Here is a 19,892-nt window from a genome sequence, read left to right on the forward strand (position 1 = left end):
ATGTAAAGTGACTAAATAACTTAATAAAGAAGTGATAAGAATAAATGCCTTAATAAAAACCATGAGAACACAAACAGTTGAGTGGAACAATTAAAAATTTTCAACACATGAAAGTCGAATTTAACAAAGAAATAGAATCACTAAAGAAATTTCAAACAAAACTGGAAATGAAAAACTTAGCACAACAAAAATATCTGCAGTAAGCTTCACCAATGCATTAAAAGACATGGAAGAAAGAATTTCAGGTCTTGAAAACAAGATAGAAGAAATAGATAACTCAGTCCAAAAAAATGTTAATTTTTTAAAAAAATACAAGCACAAAACATTCAGATAATCTGGGATACTATGAAAAGACAAAAATCTATGGAAATTACATAGAAGGGGGGGGGAAAGAAACCAAGGTAAAAATTACAGAAAGTATTTTAAAGAAAATCATAGAAAATAATTTTTTCAATGTAAAAAAGAAATGTTTATCAAGGTAAAAGAAGGACCAGAATATTCAACATGATAAATAGTAATCAAGGCACTAAATATACAGAACAAAGAAAGGATAATAAAAGCATCAAGGAAAGAAGACCAAGTAACATATAGAGGCAGATCCATTAGAATAACACCTAACTTCCCAGTGGAGACTCTAAAGGCTGGAAGGGCTTGAATAGATGCTTTACAAACTCTGAGAGATTACAGATCCCAGCCCAGACTTCTATACCCAGCAAAACTACCAAACACAATCCACGAGAAAGAAAAAAACATTCTCCAATAAAACCAAAGTTAAGAAAGCTCTATCTATTAATCCAGTTCTACCAAAGGTACTAGAAGGAAAACTTCAGTACAAAGAGATCAACATCTGAGAAGACGCAAGTAATAGCAGAAGAGTTAAAATTTCAAGTTAGCCCCACTAACCCTGCCTTGAGGACAAGTATGTCTCAAGGCTGAGAACAAAACCCGCAGACCACCTGGTCTCGATAAGGTCTGACTCTGCAGTCCTGAGAAAAACTAGTATAAAGGTCAGTGTGCTCCAAAACAGGGTGATCTGGAGTTGAATCATATCCAAAAGCAGACAGAGAGTGCCAATTTGAATGAACCAATGAAATTATTATGTGCATGTTGCTAACTGCCTATGTAATTTTCCCTATAAATATGTCCCCCTAATTGAGTTCGGGGTCGACTCCTCTATCTCCTGCGTGAGATATGTGTGGTCCCCAGAGCTCTGGTCTCCCCTCTTCCCCCCAATAAACCTCTTGCCTGATTGCAGCAAGATAGGTTCTCCATGAGTTCTTGGGTTCGTATTCTCCCGGTACTAGAGTGAGGGGCTTCCCCAATTCGGGGGTCTTTCAATAGATACTCCAAGAACAGTAAATCAAGTAAAATAAATCACAACAATATCAGGAGTAACATATAAAGACAGACTCATTAAAATAACACCTAACTTACCAATAATCAATAATATTGCTCATTAACAACTCTCAATATTAATGGTCTCAATTCCTTAATAAAAAGAGAGATGAACAGACTTAATTAGAGAACAGGATCCACCTGTGCTGCATTCAAGAAATACACAAAGGATGGAAAAGAGTAAAGCAAATACACAAGATGCAAATAGGTGAAGCCTTCTAAATATCAGATAAAATGGGTTTAAACCAATTGAGTAAGAAGAGCTAGGATAAGATACTTGATACTCATTAGAGGGAAAAATACACCAAGAGGGTTTTATAATTCTAAACATATATGCACCAAATACATGGACACCGAAGTTCATTGGAAAAAAAATAAAACTACTGTAACCAAAACCACAAAACCACATGTTGACCCTCACGTGGAGATAGCTGGAGACTTCTCTGCCCTATTCTTGCCAATAAACAGGTCATGCAGAGAAAAACGAAACCGGGAAATGCTGAAGTTAAGTAACATCAGAAAGCAAATGAACTTAACATTCTACCACACATTAGCAACATACTTTCTGCTCAGAGGCTCATGAGACATTCTTCAAAACTGACCACATATTGAGATACAAAACCTGTCTCAATAGATATAAGAATTTGAAATAGCAACCTGCATCGTATCTAATCACCATGGAGTAAAGTGCCTGTCAACAGCAGAAGCAGAAGAAAATATATAAACTCCGGGACACTGAACAGCTCACCACTGAATGAAAGCTATGTCAGACAGAAATCAAGAAGGAAATTAATCTGTGTTTTATATATGAATGAAGATGAAAGCACAACATATCCGAACCCAAGGGACACAATGAAGATAGATCTGAGAAGCAAGTTTATTGTACTAAATGCCTACATTAAAAACAATGCAAACAAAAACTCGAGAGATCACATCCTAGTGATTTAACACACCTGAAAACTCTAAAACAGCAAGAAGAAATGATGCTAAAAAGGAGTATATGGGAAGAAATAATAAACTCAGAGATAAAATCAATGAAGAGAATAGTTTACTCTTTGTGAAAATCAATAAGACTAACAACCCCTTAGGCAAATTAACCAAAATATGGGAAGAAAAGATCCAACTTAGAGATGGAGCGAGGGATGTAACAATAAACACCAAAGGCATTCAGAGAATCTTAAAGATGCACTTTAAAATCCTGTGTTCTGAGGACTCTCTGTGCCGCACACCCCACCTCACATCATTCTCCAGGGTGAGGCCCCTCCCCACATCTTTTTCATCATCTATCAAATTTAGCCTGCATCTTGCAGCTAGTTCTCAGCCTAGTCTAGCCTGCCCTGCTCTCACCGCAGAGGAGCTCTAGGCTTGGTCCAGTATCCTCCCTACCTATCTGCCATTCCTTATGACTCTCCCTCATCATATCTAAACTTTCCAGCCAGACTTATTTATCCTTCCATCCCATCTTGGAACAAGAAACCCATCCCGTATCTAGCTCAGTCTCCTCTGCTCACCTGACTTCATTCCACCCAAGATATTTCCAACCTCTACACCCAACTTTCCCCAACATCCTCTCATCTCTCCCCCTCTACAAAGGAAAAAAAACCTTAAAACTAACAAAGGAAGTCAACATGCATAAATGTCATTAGAGAAAGGTCAAGGCAGTATCTTCTCTCTGAAACCCACTAGTTGTATAGAAATGCTTGCCAGTGAGAATTGCCTGCATGAAGCCTAGAACATAGAAATTTGAAACAATCATAAAGCTCCTGAAAAAGATCAATGAATTTAAAGAAGAGACAAAGAAACAAATCAAGGAGAAAGTGTCTAAGGAGAATAAGTGCCTGAAGGACGTCCAAAAGAACACACACGAGGCTGAGGGAAATGGCAAAGACTATGCCAAACTTGGAAATGGAATCCAATAAAGAGATAGTACCATTGAAGAGGACTCAATCTGAAATGAAGATGGAATTGAGAAACTGAATAGTCCCGCTTGAAACTCAAAGGAAACCCTTTCTAGTAGAGTGAATCAACCAGACGACAGAATATCAGGTCTCGACCATACAGAAGGACCTCAACCAAATAATCAAGGAACAAGACAAACAAACACAAACAAAAAACCAAGAAAGGAATGTATAGGAAATGTGGAACTCCGTATAGAAACCAAACCTTCAAATCATGGGCATAGATAAGAGAGAAGAACCCCAAAATAATGGCATAGATTCAATCTTCAGCAAGATTATGGAAGAAAACTTTCCCAAAATAAGGAAGAACACACCCATACAGATGTAAGAAGCACCAGAACACCAAATAGGCGAGATCAGGAAAGAAAACCCCCATAGCAGATTACAGTTAAAACATGAAGTGTACATACAGCAACAAAGGAATGCATTAAAGGCTACAAGAAGAATAAAAGCAAGTCACATACAGAGGAAAGGCCATCACAATAACAGCTGACTTCCTAGTGGAAACTTGGAAAGGCACAAGAGCCTAGAGAAAGGTATCCCAAGTCCTAATGGAGTATGACAGTCAACTCAAATAATACATCCACCAAACCATCTGCCATGATCAAAAGGAAAAAATGTGCAATGACATAAACAGACTAAAATAATTATATCCAGTAAACAAACCAAACCTAAAGAAATACAGGAAGCATTATTTTGGGCTAAACAGAAGAATGTGCATAGCAGAGAGATTGTGGTGTTAAAGCACAAAATACCACTGGGAACACAACACCAAAAATAAGAACAATGCTTACAACTAACACACACATTTAAATAATAACCATAAATATCACTGGCTTTTGTTCTTCAATCAAAAGACACAGATTTACTGAATGGATCTATCTTCTGCATACAAGAAACAGATTGATTGAATGGATCTATTTTCTGCCTACAAAATACCCAACTTAGTTTTCAAGACAGACACCATCTTAGAGTAAAAGAACGTGCCAGGAAGCAGGCAGGTGTCACTATCCTAAGATCTGACAAAATGGATTCCAAACTAAAACTAATCAGAAGAGGCAAAGAAGGGGACTTCATTATAACCAAGAGGACAGTTAACTAAGAAGATGTTACTATCCTAAACATATATGCCCTAAACTCGGGGACACCTAGTTTCACAAAAAGTCTATTACTGGAATTAAAGACCCAACTGTCACCAATCCATTAATAGTAGGTGACTCAGTCCAATAGACAAGTCATCAGAACAAACAGAGGGTCATCAGAATTAACTGACCTTATCCATCCAATGAACTTAGCAGAGACCTACATATTATTCCATCCAAACACTAGACCATAGACATTCTACTCAGCAGCGTATGGGAGCCTTTCTAAAACAGATATCCTGGGACACAAGACAATTACTTATAAGTTCAAAGAGATTAAAATCACTCCTTGCATCCTACTTGACAACAATGCAATAAAACTTAAAATTGGCTACCTTTATAAATACACAAACTCATGGAGATTAGATAACTCATTAGCAAACACTGAGAGGGTCAAAAAGAAATCAAGACAGAAATTTTCAAAAGTTCCCAGGACTAAATGAAAACAGAAACACATCACTGCAAAATGCCTGCGATTCGTTGAAAGCAGCGCTGTGGGGGAGACTAGTAGCTCTGAACGCCTACAGTAGAACACGAGAAAAAGAACAGACAAGAGGCTTAATGATGCAACTGAAGAACTTCAGGAAAACAAGAGCATACCAAACCCAAATCCAACCAACAGCAAGGAATAATAAAACCCAGAGCTTCAATCAATGAGACAGAAACAAAGAAAACAATACAAAGAATCAACAGGTCTACAAGCTGTGTTTGGTTCGTTGGTTTTGAGAAGTCAAACAAAATCGACAGACTCTTGGCCCAATTAACCGAAAGAGGAAAACACCCCAAGTTAAAGGAACTAGAAGTAAATAGGGAAACATTACAACAGACTCTGTGGAGAATTCTCACAAAGCTATAATAAATCTACCATATGACCAGATTAAGCACTCCATGTCATATGCTAAGTATCCAGCATCATACTCCTACATAAGTCATCGCTGCTCTATTCACAGTAGCTCGGAAACTGAAGCAACCTAATGCCCTTCAACTGACAAGTGTACAAGGGAAACGTGGCCCATGCTACTCCTCTGCTAATGGAGGAGCTAGATAAAGGACTGAAGGAGCTGAAAGGGTCTGCAACCCCATAGGAAGAACAAAAATATCAATCAACCAGATGTCCCAGGGCTCCCAAGAACTAAACCACCAACCAAAGAGTACACATGGGGGACCTATGGCTCCAGCTGCATATGTAGCAGAGGATGGCATTGTCTGGCATCAATAGGAGGAGAGACCCTTGGTCCTATGAAGGCTCATTTCCCCAGTATAGGGGAATGCCAGGGCAGGGAGGCAGAAGTGGGTGGTCAGGAAGGGTAGTATCCTCATAGAAGGGGCATGGGAGAGGGGGATAAGGAAAGGGAATAACATTTGAAATATAAATACATAAAATATCCAATAAAACGCAAAAGACAACAAAATGCAAAAAAATCAAATATTAAATAGTTGTTAAAAAAAAACAGAAATGAAACCATGAATTTTGCAAGTAAATGAATGGAACTGGTAACAACTTTTAAAATAATCATGAATTGCTAATATGCATGAAAAAAATAACCGCTAGGCTGACTTGATTAAAGTAAAAACATTTCCTTTAAAATGTTAAGTCAATGTTAAGGCAATGAAAGGGCAAGTCATGGACTTAGAGAAAATCTGAGGAAACAAACTGAGGAGCTGGTTGGAGAGATGGCAGAGGTTACAAGCACTGGCTGCTCTTGCAGAGGACCTGGGTTCTGTCCCTAGCACCCTTGTGGTGGTGGCTCACAATCAGTTTCAGAGAATCTGATGCCCTCATCTGGTCTCCACAGGCCCTGCGCACACAGACACATGCAGGCAAAAACACTCACAAAAGTAAATAAAATGTCAAACAAAACCAGACTCACCATGCCTGTGCCCTATGCACATCAGGACCAAGAGCCCCAGGGTAGCCTCCAGTGCAGGAAGTTTGAGGCCAGTCTGTGCTGCCTCAGACCTTAAACAAACAAAACACATCTAGTAAGGGATGGTCACCCTGAAGTAGTCAGTGAGCATTTAAGTATGCAGAGGATGCGTAAAACTAGATTAAACAACAGCAACAAGAAACCAGATTTTAAAATGGGCAAGAGACGTAGACAGGCACCAAAGAAGATGAGATGAATAACCCTACAGAAGAAGGCATCACAGCCTCCGCCGTTGGAGAGACGCCAGCTAAGACAGCAAGGCGCTGCTACTGCACACTCACAATCTGAAGTACTGGCGACGTAAATGTTGCCGAGGACATGGGACAGCAGGAACACAGCAGCGTGGCAGCCTCCTCCAAAATCGCTACTTATTTAACTTCTACAAAAGCAGTCAGTACGGTGCAAGGACGCAGAAATACTTCAAACTCACATGTTTTCTTACTATAAAACGCATCCGTTTTCTCCCCTCGATGCGGACTCAGAGACCAAAAGCTTACGTCTGTAAACACCAGCACTGGGATCTTTAGAGCAGCTGTATTGAGCCCTGGAAACACTGGGGGATCGGGACCAGCCTGCCTCCTCCAGGTGTGAAGAGGTAAACCGTGAGCATCCAGACAGCGGAAGGTTACTTTTCCTAAAAGGATGTGACTATCTAGCCATTCGAAGTCACGACAGGAGTTAGAAACAGTGCCTGAGAGGAATCTTCCTGAAAGGATCGCTTATCATGAGATTCCAAGTAGATGACTTTTCTAGAAAGATGAACGAATGGAGTGTGGGGTGGCTGAGAAGAGAGGTTGGTTGGGATTCGTGTGGAGAATGAATAGGCAGAGAAGCTGGGTGCTGAGACCATCATGTAGGATACAGTGCAGGATACAGGTAACTGTGTATTTGTGAAATGTACAAGACACAGACTCAGCATGATGTGTGCTGGCTGTGGACGCATCAGTTATAGTGGGAGCCGTCACAGTAAGAGAGGTTGCATGTGTGTGGGGACAAGGAACTTTGAACTTATGTTCAAATTCCATGAACCTTAAACTGCACCACTAAAGCTATTAGACAGACGAGCCTACCACTAGGACTGTGGGTGTTTTTTTCATTAAAGTTCCATATACTTTTTCGTCTAGCATATTGTGGATTTATGTTCATGGAATTATGAGTTTAGATTTTCATATCTCTCCCACAAATTGAAACTTTTACCATTATCGAGCAGTGTCTTTATCTTAGCAATGTTTCTTTGCCGTAAACTCTCTTTTGTCTCAGATGAACACAGCTGTGTCAAATTCCCTTATTAGTAATCTTCTGATGCAGTTTTGTTCCTCTTAACATTTTGGAGTTAAGTTTTTATTGCCTCGTTTTCAAACAGCACCTAGTATTCTTTTAGGGGTTCTTTCCATAGATACCTGTATCTGTTTAATGAAATTTCTAGTCCATTTACAAATAATTTAATTACTGATGTATTTAACCTATGTTTATTATGAATTTTCAGCTACTTGTCTTTGTCTCATGTTTTCTTATTTTGGACTTAATACTTGTATCATTTTATATATCCATTACTTGGAAATTAGGTATTTGGTCTGCATTCATTATTTTACTTATTTACTCTAGAAACTTAGAGCATGTATTTTTTACTTCTCAATAGCTAAAATTAATCAGTATGATATAGAAATACTTCAACTTTATTATTCTACTAATATCTGAGATTTTCATGTATCATCATTAAATACAATAGTACATTCAGGTTTCTTTCTTACACCGCCCAGGCCCATCTGCCAGGAGGTGGCATTGTCCACAACAGGTTAGGCTCTCCTACAACAATTAACAATCAAGAAAACTCCCCACAGCCATGCCTGCCCACAGGCCAATCTGATGGCGGCAATTTTTCAATTGAGGCTCCTTCTTCCTGGGTGTGTCAACTTGACCACCAAGATTAGCCATTACAGCATGTGTATATAACCGTTTGTTTCACACATACATTGTATTCCTATATACTGGTTTACAATTAGAAAAGTGGGGGCTGGCAAGATGGCTTATCGGACACACACACACACACACACACACACACACACGGAGGGGGACAAGGAGTAAATAAAATGTAATGATAAAAACAAAAATTTTAAATTAGAAAAGTAGTAGCAGTTTTTTGGCTATACCAAAAGATCCTAGGAGAAAAAGGTCAGAAGAAAATTGCTGAAATTGAATATTCGTTCATAATAGAAACTCCTGGGAAGCCAAGAACCAGATGGGTTCTTTCACACAGCAGATCCAGGCCTGTCCCCACCACTTCCTTCACCACTGGGCTAAGTAAGAGCTAACCCAGTTATGCCATAAAAGATAAGACTCAGAGATTCCACACAGAAACCAGCAAAAATTAGTGATAAAAATTAACAATATCTTAAAGGCAAACGTGCTCAAGGAGTGGAAGAATCAAGATTGATACAATGTTATCAGATTCGTTGTTAGGATAAATGTAATCACAAAAACTGTCAATAGTATTGTTTAGCAGTCTGAAATGCTAATGATTATAAAAAAGATGTGTATATGTAGAAAGCCTAGAAAAATCCACCACACTGAAGAAAACTAGGAGCTCTTGTTTGATGCAATATGAAGATGTATTTAAGAACAACAGTTAAGATACAATACAAATATAGATTAATGACAGACTACATTTCCGGAAATGGACTGAGGTGCATATAGACTTGTTCTGCAATGAAAAATGAGTAAATATTGTGGGAATCATGTATGTGCATAGGAAAAGTTAAACTGGCCACCTAGTCACAGATGAGCAAGATGATGTGTTAAACATCTAACTATGCAAACCAAACAATGATGCTGTTAGGATAAATACAAGGTGATCTTAAAGTAGGGAAAGTCTGCCGGAGGGAGCATGGATTGTGAGTTAGAACTGGGAAATTTTAGGCCAAATGGCAGCTCTCTACCAGCTCTGTCTTCCCTTTAGGAGACTCTCTTCCTTGCACACCAGGAGTCTCTGCTGGGCACACTTAACTCTGTGGTCTGTGAGCTAAGCAGGTCTCTCACACTTCTGAGTTCGTGCAGCCTGTATGACGAATAATGTAGATGAGGGGTGTCTCTCAGGAGTGCTGGGACGTCAGGAGGTAACCCAGCCCTGAGAGCATTCAAAGCTAGCACTAAACACTCTCTGCTGTAGATGTCAAGCACTTACTTGGAGTTGGAAGCTTTTAGGAATATACAAAAAATGCTTACTGGCAGGAGCCAGACATGGATGCCTCCTCAGAGGCTCTGCCAGAGTCATACAGATACAGTTGAGGATGCTTGCAGCTAACCATTGGACTGAACACGGGAACCCCAAAGAAGGAGCTAGAGAGAGGACTGAAGGAGCTGCAAGGGTTTGCAACCTCATGGGGAGAACATTTTCAACCAACCAAACCCTCCAGAACTCCCATGGACCAACCATCGAGCACACATGGAGAGACCCATGGTTCCAGGTGCATATGCAGCAGAGGATAACATTGTCTGATATCAAAGGGAGCAGAGGCCTTTGGTCCAGTGAAGGCATGTTTTCCCAGTGTAGGGGAATGCCAAGGCACGGAGGTGGAGAGGGTGGTTGGGAGAGGGAGCACCTTCATGAAAGCAAGTGGAGGGGGAGGGGGATGGGCTTGGGGAAAGGGGGATAGCATTTGAAATGTAAATACAGAGAATATCCAATAAAACAATTTAAAGAAAAAGAAAAGGAAATATATCTGTAATGTCTACAAACGTGCACCAGGGGGCCCGTGTAGGATTAAATAGAGCAGCATCATTTGTAATGACCTAAGTACCTAAATATTGGTTAGCTTTAGAACCAATATTTTTGTGTAGTTACATGATAAAGTGTTGCACAGTGGGAGCAGTGACCTACAGAGGCACCAGGCATCTTAAGTGGAGAGTTGAGGGATGCCACATGCAAAATGTATATAATATCATTTCTAAAAGCAAAACTATGGTAACTGAGACTGCACAAGATTATGAAACAGTGCATGTGTGCCTGTGTGTACAGCAATTACCTTTGGTTGGTAGAGAAGGCTAAGATGAAAATCAGTCTTCCAGGTCAAGGTGTAGAACTACTATGCTGCTCTTGTTTGAAAACCTATTTTCACAGATAATTTATACATGGCTATACATGGTTTGGACTCTTCTATACTTTGTTTGCAATTGAAAAGTCTGAATTAAGAAAGACATGGGGGGAGGGGAGTTTTGGAGGCTGGAGAGATGGCTCAGCGGTTAAGAGCACTCACTGTTCTTCCCGAGGTCCCGAGTTCAAATCCCAGCAGCCACACGGTGGTTCACAACCACCTATAATGAGATCTGATGCCCTCTTTTGGTGTGTCTGAAGACAGCTACAGTGTACTTACATATAATAAATAAATAAATCTTAAAAAAAATAAAAGACATGGGGGCAGGCAGTATGGCTCAGATGTTAAGAGCAAGCTGTCTTCTTCTCCCGAGGACTCAGGTCTGATTCCTAGCATCTACCCACACGGTGGCTCACAAGTGTCTATAGGAGGATCCCATACCTTCTTCTGGCCTTCATAGGCACTTTGTGCATGTGATGTGCAAGCACACGTACAGGGAAAACACCCATGTAAAATAGGGGTTAAAATAATGAAAAAGCAGCTTGGCATGGTGGCACATGCCTTCAATTCCAGCACCCAGGACACAGGTAGAATGATCTCTGTGAGTTCTAGGCCAACCGGGTATGCATAGTGATTTCCAGGACAGTCAGCTACATAGGGAAAACCTGTCTCAATCAAGACAAAGCAAAATTTAAAGACATATAGAAACAAAATCCATTTCTTTAAAATGAATGTATTTCCAGTGAGAAGTCGCTCCACATATTTAAGAGATTACCAAGGAAAAGCTCTGACTTATGCTGAAGAGGAGCTGACCTCAAATACTATCTCACACCCCTTAGGCATTGCACACATGCTGACGTCCTTAAATCTTTCAGGTCCTTGGTCCAGATTACACCTTAAACTTTCAGAGAGACTAAGTCTGGTCACTCTAGGCAGATAAAAGATCTAAGCAGCAAAGGCATTGCCAGGTTTGTTGCTTAGGTCTATCAGCGCTGTTTTTGAGAGCCTGTTACTTGGGGGTCAGAATCATGCCTCTTCCTCCCCAGCACAAGAATGCATGTGGCACCGGGCTTGGGCTTTTATTTCTGTTAACAGATCTGAACAATTAGGATGTGTTTATGCATGGGGCAATATCTTCATCTGTTTAAAAAGCTTTAAGGCCAAACTAAATGTAAGAGGTGTTGAGTGGATGGCTTGTCTTCCAACATTAAGCAGCCGTCAATTCTTCAATGTGTATTAATAGAAATTCCAGGTAAGTTCACGAGGCACTGCAGCTGACTGCTGTGTACATTCTAAGAGCAGGCAGATACATACACAAAACTAAAGATGGTTGGCTGCAATTAACATCATTCCAGAGAACAGAGTATAAATGTAGCATTGGGAATATCTATTTAGCATAGCTAAATGTTAGTGTTTTTCATTGAAATACCAAGAATGTAATTCACTCAGAATGTGTGTTCATACTGTCCACAGGGAAACAATCCACCATGACTATTCCTGTTTTGTATTTTAAAATGTCTCAAATGAAAGCCCATCTTACCTCTGGTCTTCTCCTATTTCAGGTATAAAATCAAGCTGACACCTTTCTAAAGCCTTATGTAATATGTACACCACTATTTAGACTCCTTATTAAGACAGTGAAGAATTCCCATTAAGCCCCAATTTGTACCTCTGGAAAAAGAAACTATGCACCACCATCCATTGGGGTGGTTTTCCTCGGGGGTTGTCTTAGCTGCAGGAGAGTGCTCATACATCCTACTCATTTGCCAACACGGAAACTCCCAAGTGTCCTGTTCACAGACCTGTTTCAGGATCCCCTGAAGCCCACTGCTTTCCCAGTTCAAGTCCTACATGCTTGGTTCTGCCGAGGACAGGTGCTTTTGCTGTTTGTACTTCTTCAAATCGTCATCACCAATGACCCGAATCTTGCATATTAAAAGATTAGAAGGAATATGAAAAAAAGCAACTGACTTAACTAAACTGTACTTAGGGGATATCTAAAATAACTTCCATTTAATGGGCTACACTGTCAGTCAGCCTCACACAACTTTGGATCCCAGAGACAATTGTCACTGTGCTACAAAGGGCTACTCAAATGTAAAGGAACAGGATTCCTGGCACTCTAATGATTGGACATGTGACAGCTGGGTCTACAGTTGGCAGGTAAGACCCTCAGCAGTATTAATCCATGTGTTAGAACTTTCTTCCATCTGCCATCTGGAGCTCCTCGCTATACAGAGACCGCTCATAACTTGGCTATAAACAGATCCATTTTAAAACATATTTACATGTAAGACAGTACCTTCTGGTTTCATCATCTCCTTTGCAGGAAAATGAGAACTACTTTATGTTGAATTAACTGAAAGCCAGTACTTTGCAGTAGCAAAGCAAGCAACACGTTTTGACACCCACAAAAAAAGAAAAAAAAAAAAAAGATGCAGTGTAGTGACAGACTGCAAATCAGTAAAGGCAAGGAAGGGATCCAACCACCCGGAGATGCCAGAGATGTCCTATGTAATTTCCATAGCACGGGACCCAGTGTGGTACAAGCCATGCACCCTTCCTTAATTGCTAACTTGATGTGCCATGCGATGTAAATCATGACGGTCACTCGAACCCACCCCTACCTCATTCCTCTACCACAGGAAAGAACAATTTCCTACAGTTAAGAATCATTTTCTGGATTGTTTTATATCCAAAATCCTAAGTGATGAAAGTTCCGTGCTGTGAGTCTAGTGCAGTGACTCTGTCTCTCTCCACAAAATTGTGCATTCCTACATGACACAAAAGTAGATACTGTTTATGGGAGGAGGGACAAGATGGGAGGGGAGAGGAATGGGAGGTGAGGAAGAGGCAGGAGAATACCTTTAAGTACAATATATACGTGTATGAAAACTGACAATACTAGAGTAGCAGAAGTATACTGGAATGGTGTGCATCTGGTCCTTGAGAGAAACTCACGGTAAATATAGAAAGCAACTGAAATACACACTTGGCTGTTTGTGAAATGAATCTTTTAAGATAAACATCAAATGATAAGTAGAAAGTATTGTGTAATTATAAAAGTAGTAACAATTTATACAAAACTACATAGCTGTTATCACAACGCTGTCTCCCTTTTTGTGTAAGTGCATCACAACCCCTTTAGGTTTTCAAATGGATTTCTCCAGAAAATTCAAGTTACTATATTTTCTTCCGAAAAGGGGGAGATGAAATCCAACACCCCTTTGATCCCAGAACTCTCAAGGCAGGAGGAAGTAGATCCATTCAAAGCCACTCTGGTCTGCAGCAAGTTCTAGTCCAGTCAGGCCTACACAGGGAGACCCTGCCTGAGGACGACCACCACCCCCGTTTGTACTGGCATTTAATCGTTCACATAAATGGACACTACAGTGAGTAGGAAAAAGGTTAATACAAAGTCTCCGTGTGGAGCAGGAATCCCGGGGAGTCTGTAACATTTGGGAGAAAAATTCCACATGCACGACAGACATCCAAAATGGCTCAACATAATTTATTTTTTTTATGTTAAAATGTACAGAGTTCTTTTGAAAGTACTTGCTAGAAAGGGGGAAAAGATATTACATACAAGGAGAGGAAGGGAGGCTACCTGGTCAGGAGCGCATGACATGGAGAAATACAAAGGTGTCTAGGCACCCCTCCCCTCAGCTTACAAGTCACCAGGAACAAAGTACAAAGAGGTTACAAAACAGGAAAAGCAAATATAAACAGACAGGAATAGACTTAGTTTGTACATGCGGCTTTTAGAGGCATCTGGAGCTCTATTCACACACTCTAGAGATCTCTTTAAAGAGAATTTTTATCTTTCTTAAAATAGTTTTTAATATTCTACAACAAAGATAAAAAATTTTAAAGATGGAATGAAATGAAAAAGCTCTTATTTTAAAAGGCATCAAAGTCACTAACAAGTGAGTTTTTAAATTTCTTTTTTAGAAGATTACCCAAGTTATCTTGCTAAAAATACATTTTTTTTTAAAACAGAAGTGAAAAAATGACAGGTACCAATATTACCGTGTTGGATAATTTTCTTTTATAATATAGAAAAGAACATTTTTTTTCTACAATAGTTCTACAGTCACAAAGAGGCTTGCGGAAAAGGGAGCTGCCTGATTGAATTTAAAAACAAAACAAAACAAAGAAACCCAAATACAACTGCAAACCAACAGAAAGTGAATTCACGGCCCTCATTTCAACAGCTTCTCCTTCTGCCTTGACCCACCCTCCTCCCAAATAGACCTACCTCCCTTCCCTCCCTCCCATCCCTTCCCCATCCCATCCAGGAAGCAATGACGTAGCTGAAGATGTGGGAGAGGGCAGCACGGTGCACATTCTACAGAGATGACTGGGAACCGGAACAGTATATACAGAGAAACGGGGTCCTACGCAGCCTTGCACATGCTCAGAGTTGATAGCGGTACAGTGTGGAATTCTGCTTTTCTATCTAACACACTTAATTGAGAAAGCCAATTAAGGTCTATAAAAAAGCCCAACAAACCTGTGCATTTGAAAAAATGTAATGCCTAATTAGTACTTTAAAAATTTATCTATATAAAATGTACAAATAAAGGAGAGAATTTATGCTTACAGGTATCTTTTTAAGCATTATGTCTCCTTTTGGATATTTGACTGCACATACCAAGTGGTATAATAGTTTCCATCTTCTAATGATGGAATATATAATATATATATAATTATAATTATATATATAATTTTTTTGTTTTTTTTGTTTTGTTTTTTTACCTATCCCTGGAGCGAGTAGGAAGAGAACGGGCAAACTAGTGAGACAACATGTGAGCCTCCTGAAGCCCTACTGCCAGCTGTGCCCTACTATGCTGGTGGTGGTCTCTCCTTGCTCATCCTCACAGGAGAGGGGCTAGTGCACACTGGTTCTTGGGGATGAATTCAGGATCTCAAGACAAAATGACGAGAGGTATGCATCTCTTATGCAGCTACAAATTAGACCATCATCTCCCTTGGGACTCCTTCTGCACCAGGTGTTTTCTAAGTCGTGATACTACAGGCATTCATGGAAACTATGGGTACGATAGGACAGGCAGATCACAGGGGCTTGCTCTGAGGGTTACCAGAGTCAAAGGTGCAAGCACAAGACCCTTAGTCCACATTTCCAAGTACATACGAAAAGAGGTGAGTGGAGTGTGCATGCTCTGGCTGACTCACCAGGTGGTAAACCTGGTCACTTTCCCTTTCCAATTGTTAGCTGACCATCTGTGTTCTCCAAAGGCTGGGGGAGGGCTGCAGTCAGCTTTCCTCGGAGACCCTGCTGTCTAGAGAGACTTACAGTACTTTTGTGTCTCTGAGTGCTGAGTGGGAATATTTTATAAAGAAGAATCATATTACACTTGATTAAGGAAAGACAATTTCAATGAAGTCTACCTAGAAACACTCTTGGGGAAAGGTTTCCAGAGGCTCTGTGTGTGTGTGTGTGTGTGTGTGTGTGTGTGTGTGTGTGTGTGTGTGTGTGTGTATAGAAAGGAGGGGAGGGAATTTTACAAGGAGAAGCATTACCTGCTTCATTTTAATAATAATAATAATAACAATAATAATAGCAATAACAACATTAAGTTTAAGGAGCTTGGGCTGCTCTCCATGTTCCCATCCCAGTTCCCCTAAGTGCCTCCTGCTGGAATGAGTGGGAATGAAGGTTGGGCTTGGAGGGAAGGGTCTGGTTGACCCTTGAGATGTATATATAACATTTAAAAATGACAACACTGGGAGCTGCAGACAGTGAGGGGAAACATACATAAAATAAAAATAAATTCACGTTCACAGAAATTCTGTCCATGTGGTGTATAAAGAAAGTAAGGCTCCTTTTAATTACGAAAAGATTTTGTGCATGTTTCCCCTACCCAAATCCATCTTTAGATGAGTTCTACTGTAAAATGTTCAAGATTGTGAAGAAAAACAAAAACCCAAAACAAAGTTAAACCCCCAAAAAGAGATCAGGTTTTCTAAAAACAAAACAAAAACAGTAATAATAATAATAAACCAAAGAAAAACTCCTCTAACTCTACAGTAATATTTTAACTGGAAAAAAGGTCCATTTCTTTTCTCTGGTTTGTCAGTATAAAAAGTTCCTTTATTTATATATATTTAAGCTTTTCACTGCAAGTTCACCCCGCTCATCTTCTCATGTAAGGTCCATTAAGTGACTGCTTGGGTACGCCGGCAGCATTCATGTAGCTGTGATGGGAGGGGCCAGTGTACATCATGTTTCCATGAGGGTTTGGCTGCATAGGCTGCTGGGTATAGGCCTGGCTCCCCATCATTCCCATCTGCATCTGCATAGGATACTGTGCTGTCTGGTTCATGTAGGCAGGGTTACTATGGTAACTGCTGTTCATCATGGGCTGTGTCATTCGGTAGCTGTTCATGGCATTCAAGGTGTTCATATTCATGGAATTGACATTATAGGCTGGAGTGGGCATTAAATTAACCCCCATGTTCATGCCACGCTGAACAGCCAGTGCACGAGGACCAGCCTGCATGGCAACTGCTGGTGGGCTACGGCCATAAAGCTGCTGTTGGTGTGCAGTTGCGGAGGGTAAAGGTGCAGACTTGGAACGGATAGAAATGTGCCCCTTGACTGGCATCTGCCCTTGCAACCTCTGAGTGTGAGGAATTCCAATGTTGGTGGCAGACATGTTGCACTGCAGCAGAGGTGACGTGAGGTTCATAGTAGTAGATGCCAAATTTGGGGGTGGAGTCATGGTGGCTTGTGCTTGAGGGGTCCCGGCTAAGGGATGAGATGGAGCTAGCTGAGCCAGTCCCGTATTAGACAGAGAAACACTGGTTGCATAGGAAGTCACAGCCGGAGAATGACTGTAAGGCATGGCATGAGGGTCCATAATGGTGTTCGTCAGCTGCTGCAACTTGGCGAGACTGAAGGTGGCTGACGGTTGAGAGTAGCTGCCAGCACCAAAATCCCCTGGAATCCTCTCATAGATACTGATGTTCCCAGTGCTTCCGGACTCTGGTATCTCCATTATCATTGGAGCTGCAGTGAAGCTGTTGTTCATACTACACTGTGACAGAGGGGGCTGTTGCTGCTGTGGTGGTGGTGGGGGCTGGGGCTGCTGCTGTGGTGGAGGGGGTTGCTGTTGCTGCTGCGGCTGTGGTGGGGGAGGCTGTGGGGCTGCCTGTTGCTGCTGCTGCTGCTGTGGCTGCTGCTGCTGTGGTGGTGGCGGCGGGGGTGGTGGTGGTGGTGGCTGCTGGTTACTGGGAGGTCTTTCCACTACACAAGTCTGAGGTGACTTGATATTGCAGTTGGTGGCTGGTTGGACAGTGTTTTGTTGCAGCATGCTGCAGCTGTTTCCCATGTTTGCCATTTGTTGAGTAACAACACAACTGTTCTGGGCGAGGCTGCTGGAAGATGACAAGCCACCATAGGAGCAGCTGCTCTGAGAGGAATTATTCCCACAAATGCTGCTGCCCATGGTAGAATCATAGCTGCTTGGGTTCTCATAGTTCTCTGTGGTACTCTCAATGCTGCCCAGATCACTGAAGCCACTGTCCACCACCTGCTGAGAGTGGTCTGATACGGAAGGCACATCCATCATGGGGCTGGTCTCCATGTTCTGCATAGAGGGTGCGGACAGGGATCCTTGCTCTGGGCTGATCTGTGTGTACCCAGTCTCCAGGGCAGGCATGCTGGGGCTGCTGACAGAGCGGACTGACTGGCTAGGATGAGATGGAATAGAGGATATTGGGCTATTATGCTCTGAAGCATGACAGTCTTCAACCATTGACATCTGAGGGTCCTCATCAGTGTGGGTATAACTCTGCAGAGTCTGGCAGGCTGCAAGAGTTTCTTCACAGTCCTGGTAGGCTCCTTCATGCTCACTGCTTTCTTCTTGAGTCAAAGACTGCACTGCCTGTACAGTTTCCAGGTCCAGCTCACTGTGTGGGATCTCCTCCTCCTCTTTTAGCTCAATTAATTCTTCCTTAGTGTTTGAGTCTTCTTCATGGTCCTCCTCAGAGCCCGGCATGGTTTCTGATACCACAGATGCCTCATGGGAAGGCTGTTCATCTTCAGAATCCGGTTCAGTTTCATCTTTATCCTTTATATTTTCCCTACTGTCCTGCATGTTTGCATCTAAAAAAGATTCCTGAATGCCAGGCTCCTCCTTATGATCTTCTCTAGCTGGCTGCTCCTCTGGCTCTTTTGTCTTTAGCGAATCTGGGTGTCCATCATCCTCATCATCAGCATCATGGTCTTCATTCTGGTTTGCCTCTGCCGTCACTTCATCTTCTTCCTCTTGCTCCTGTTCTTCCAGCTCTTGAGGCTCTTCCTCTGACTGCCTCTGATCTTCCAAAGGCTTCTCATCTTCCTCTTCTGCCTCGGGTTCTTTTGGTTCTGCATCGGGGCTGTTGCTGCTGTCCAATGGGGACATGGCTCTAACGTCACTGCTGGCTGCATCCTCTTCCTCCTCAGCCTCCTCGTCTGCTTCTGTACGCATCTCCTCCTTCCTTTCTTCCAACAAGCCCTCCTTTACCTCAACAATGTCTTCACTCTCTTGAGTTCTGGATTTGCGTCCTGATTTAATGGGGACTATGGGCTCAACTATGCATTCCTGTGTAGAAACAGCTATCATTTCCTGATTCGGTTTAAATCCTGGTTTCCGCCCAGGCCTTTTCTTCCAGTGGACAGGCTTTCGGCTCTTGCCTTTGGGCCATCCCTTTTTCTTTTTCATAGGTGTAGAGGTATCTGGCTCACGTGAAGCACTGTTCACATCACATTTTCGCAGCAGAGATACTGGCTTTAGGACTGGAGTGTCTGTACAGAAGAAACACAGTGAGACAGGTTATCAGACCAACATGTACAGCAGAAGAATCAAAGGAATAAAACGGTTAATTAACATAAAGTGACACAATGAACTGGCAGAACAACAACATAAACCTGGGCAACATGATTCTACCACCTACTAGTTCCAGGTGGTTGAGATCAAACTCTATCAAGTCGCAAGTAAGAGCAGCAGAGGTGTCAGCTCGAGGTTAAACATTAGCTGCTTCTGTCTGCTTTTCTGTTACCTCTTTGCTTTTAGTTTCCATAAAATCATTACTAGAAGTGGGATCATAGGGCAATTCCTGCAGACCACACTTGAGCTGTCCCTGTGAATAACTGTCAGTCACTGTGTTTACATAACAACAACTGCAAAGCATCTATGTTAAACACGCACTGACATGCAGTCCTAAACAAATGCGTAAAGGTCAACGTGCCAGTAATATTTAGAGGAAATCAATTCAACAGGAGCATTACTTTTTCTAAATTGTGGCAAAACATGTAAAATTTTAATCATTTTCAAGTAGATTTAAAAATCATTTAAAGTAGATTTCAGTGGC

At 41.4% G+C, this 19,892-nt stretch overlaps 1 protein-coding gene across 1 annotated transcript in view; it reads right to left on the bottom strand.

Annotated features, from left to right (window-relative positions):
* Window positions 1-14,805: 14,805 nt before the first annotated feature.
* The window catches only part of KAT6A (lysine acetyltransferase 6A), a 75,457-nt gene continuing 70,370 nt past the window's right edge, over window positions 14,806-19,892 (bottom strand). The window contains exon 17 of the mRNA XM_080928708.1: window positions 14,806-19,326. Within this exon, the coding sequence (XP_080784834.1) occupies window positions 16,673-19,326 (2,654 nt within the window). The 3' untranslated portion in view covers window positions 14,806-16,672. The remainder of the gene's footprint in view (window positions 19,327-19,892) is intronic.

Source organism: Micromys minutus (assembly GCF_963924665.1).
Source record: "Micromys minutus genome assembly, chromosome: 14".
In the NCBI taxonomy this organism is placed as follows: domain Eukaryota; kingdom Metazoa; phylum Chordata; class Mammalia; order Rodentia; family Muridae; genus Micromys; species Micromys minutus.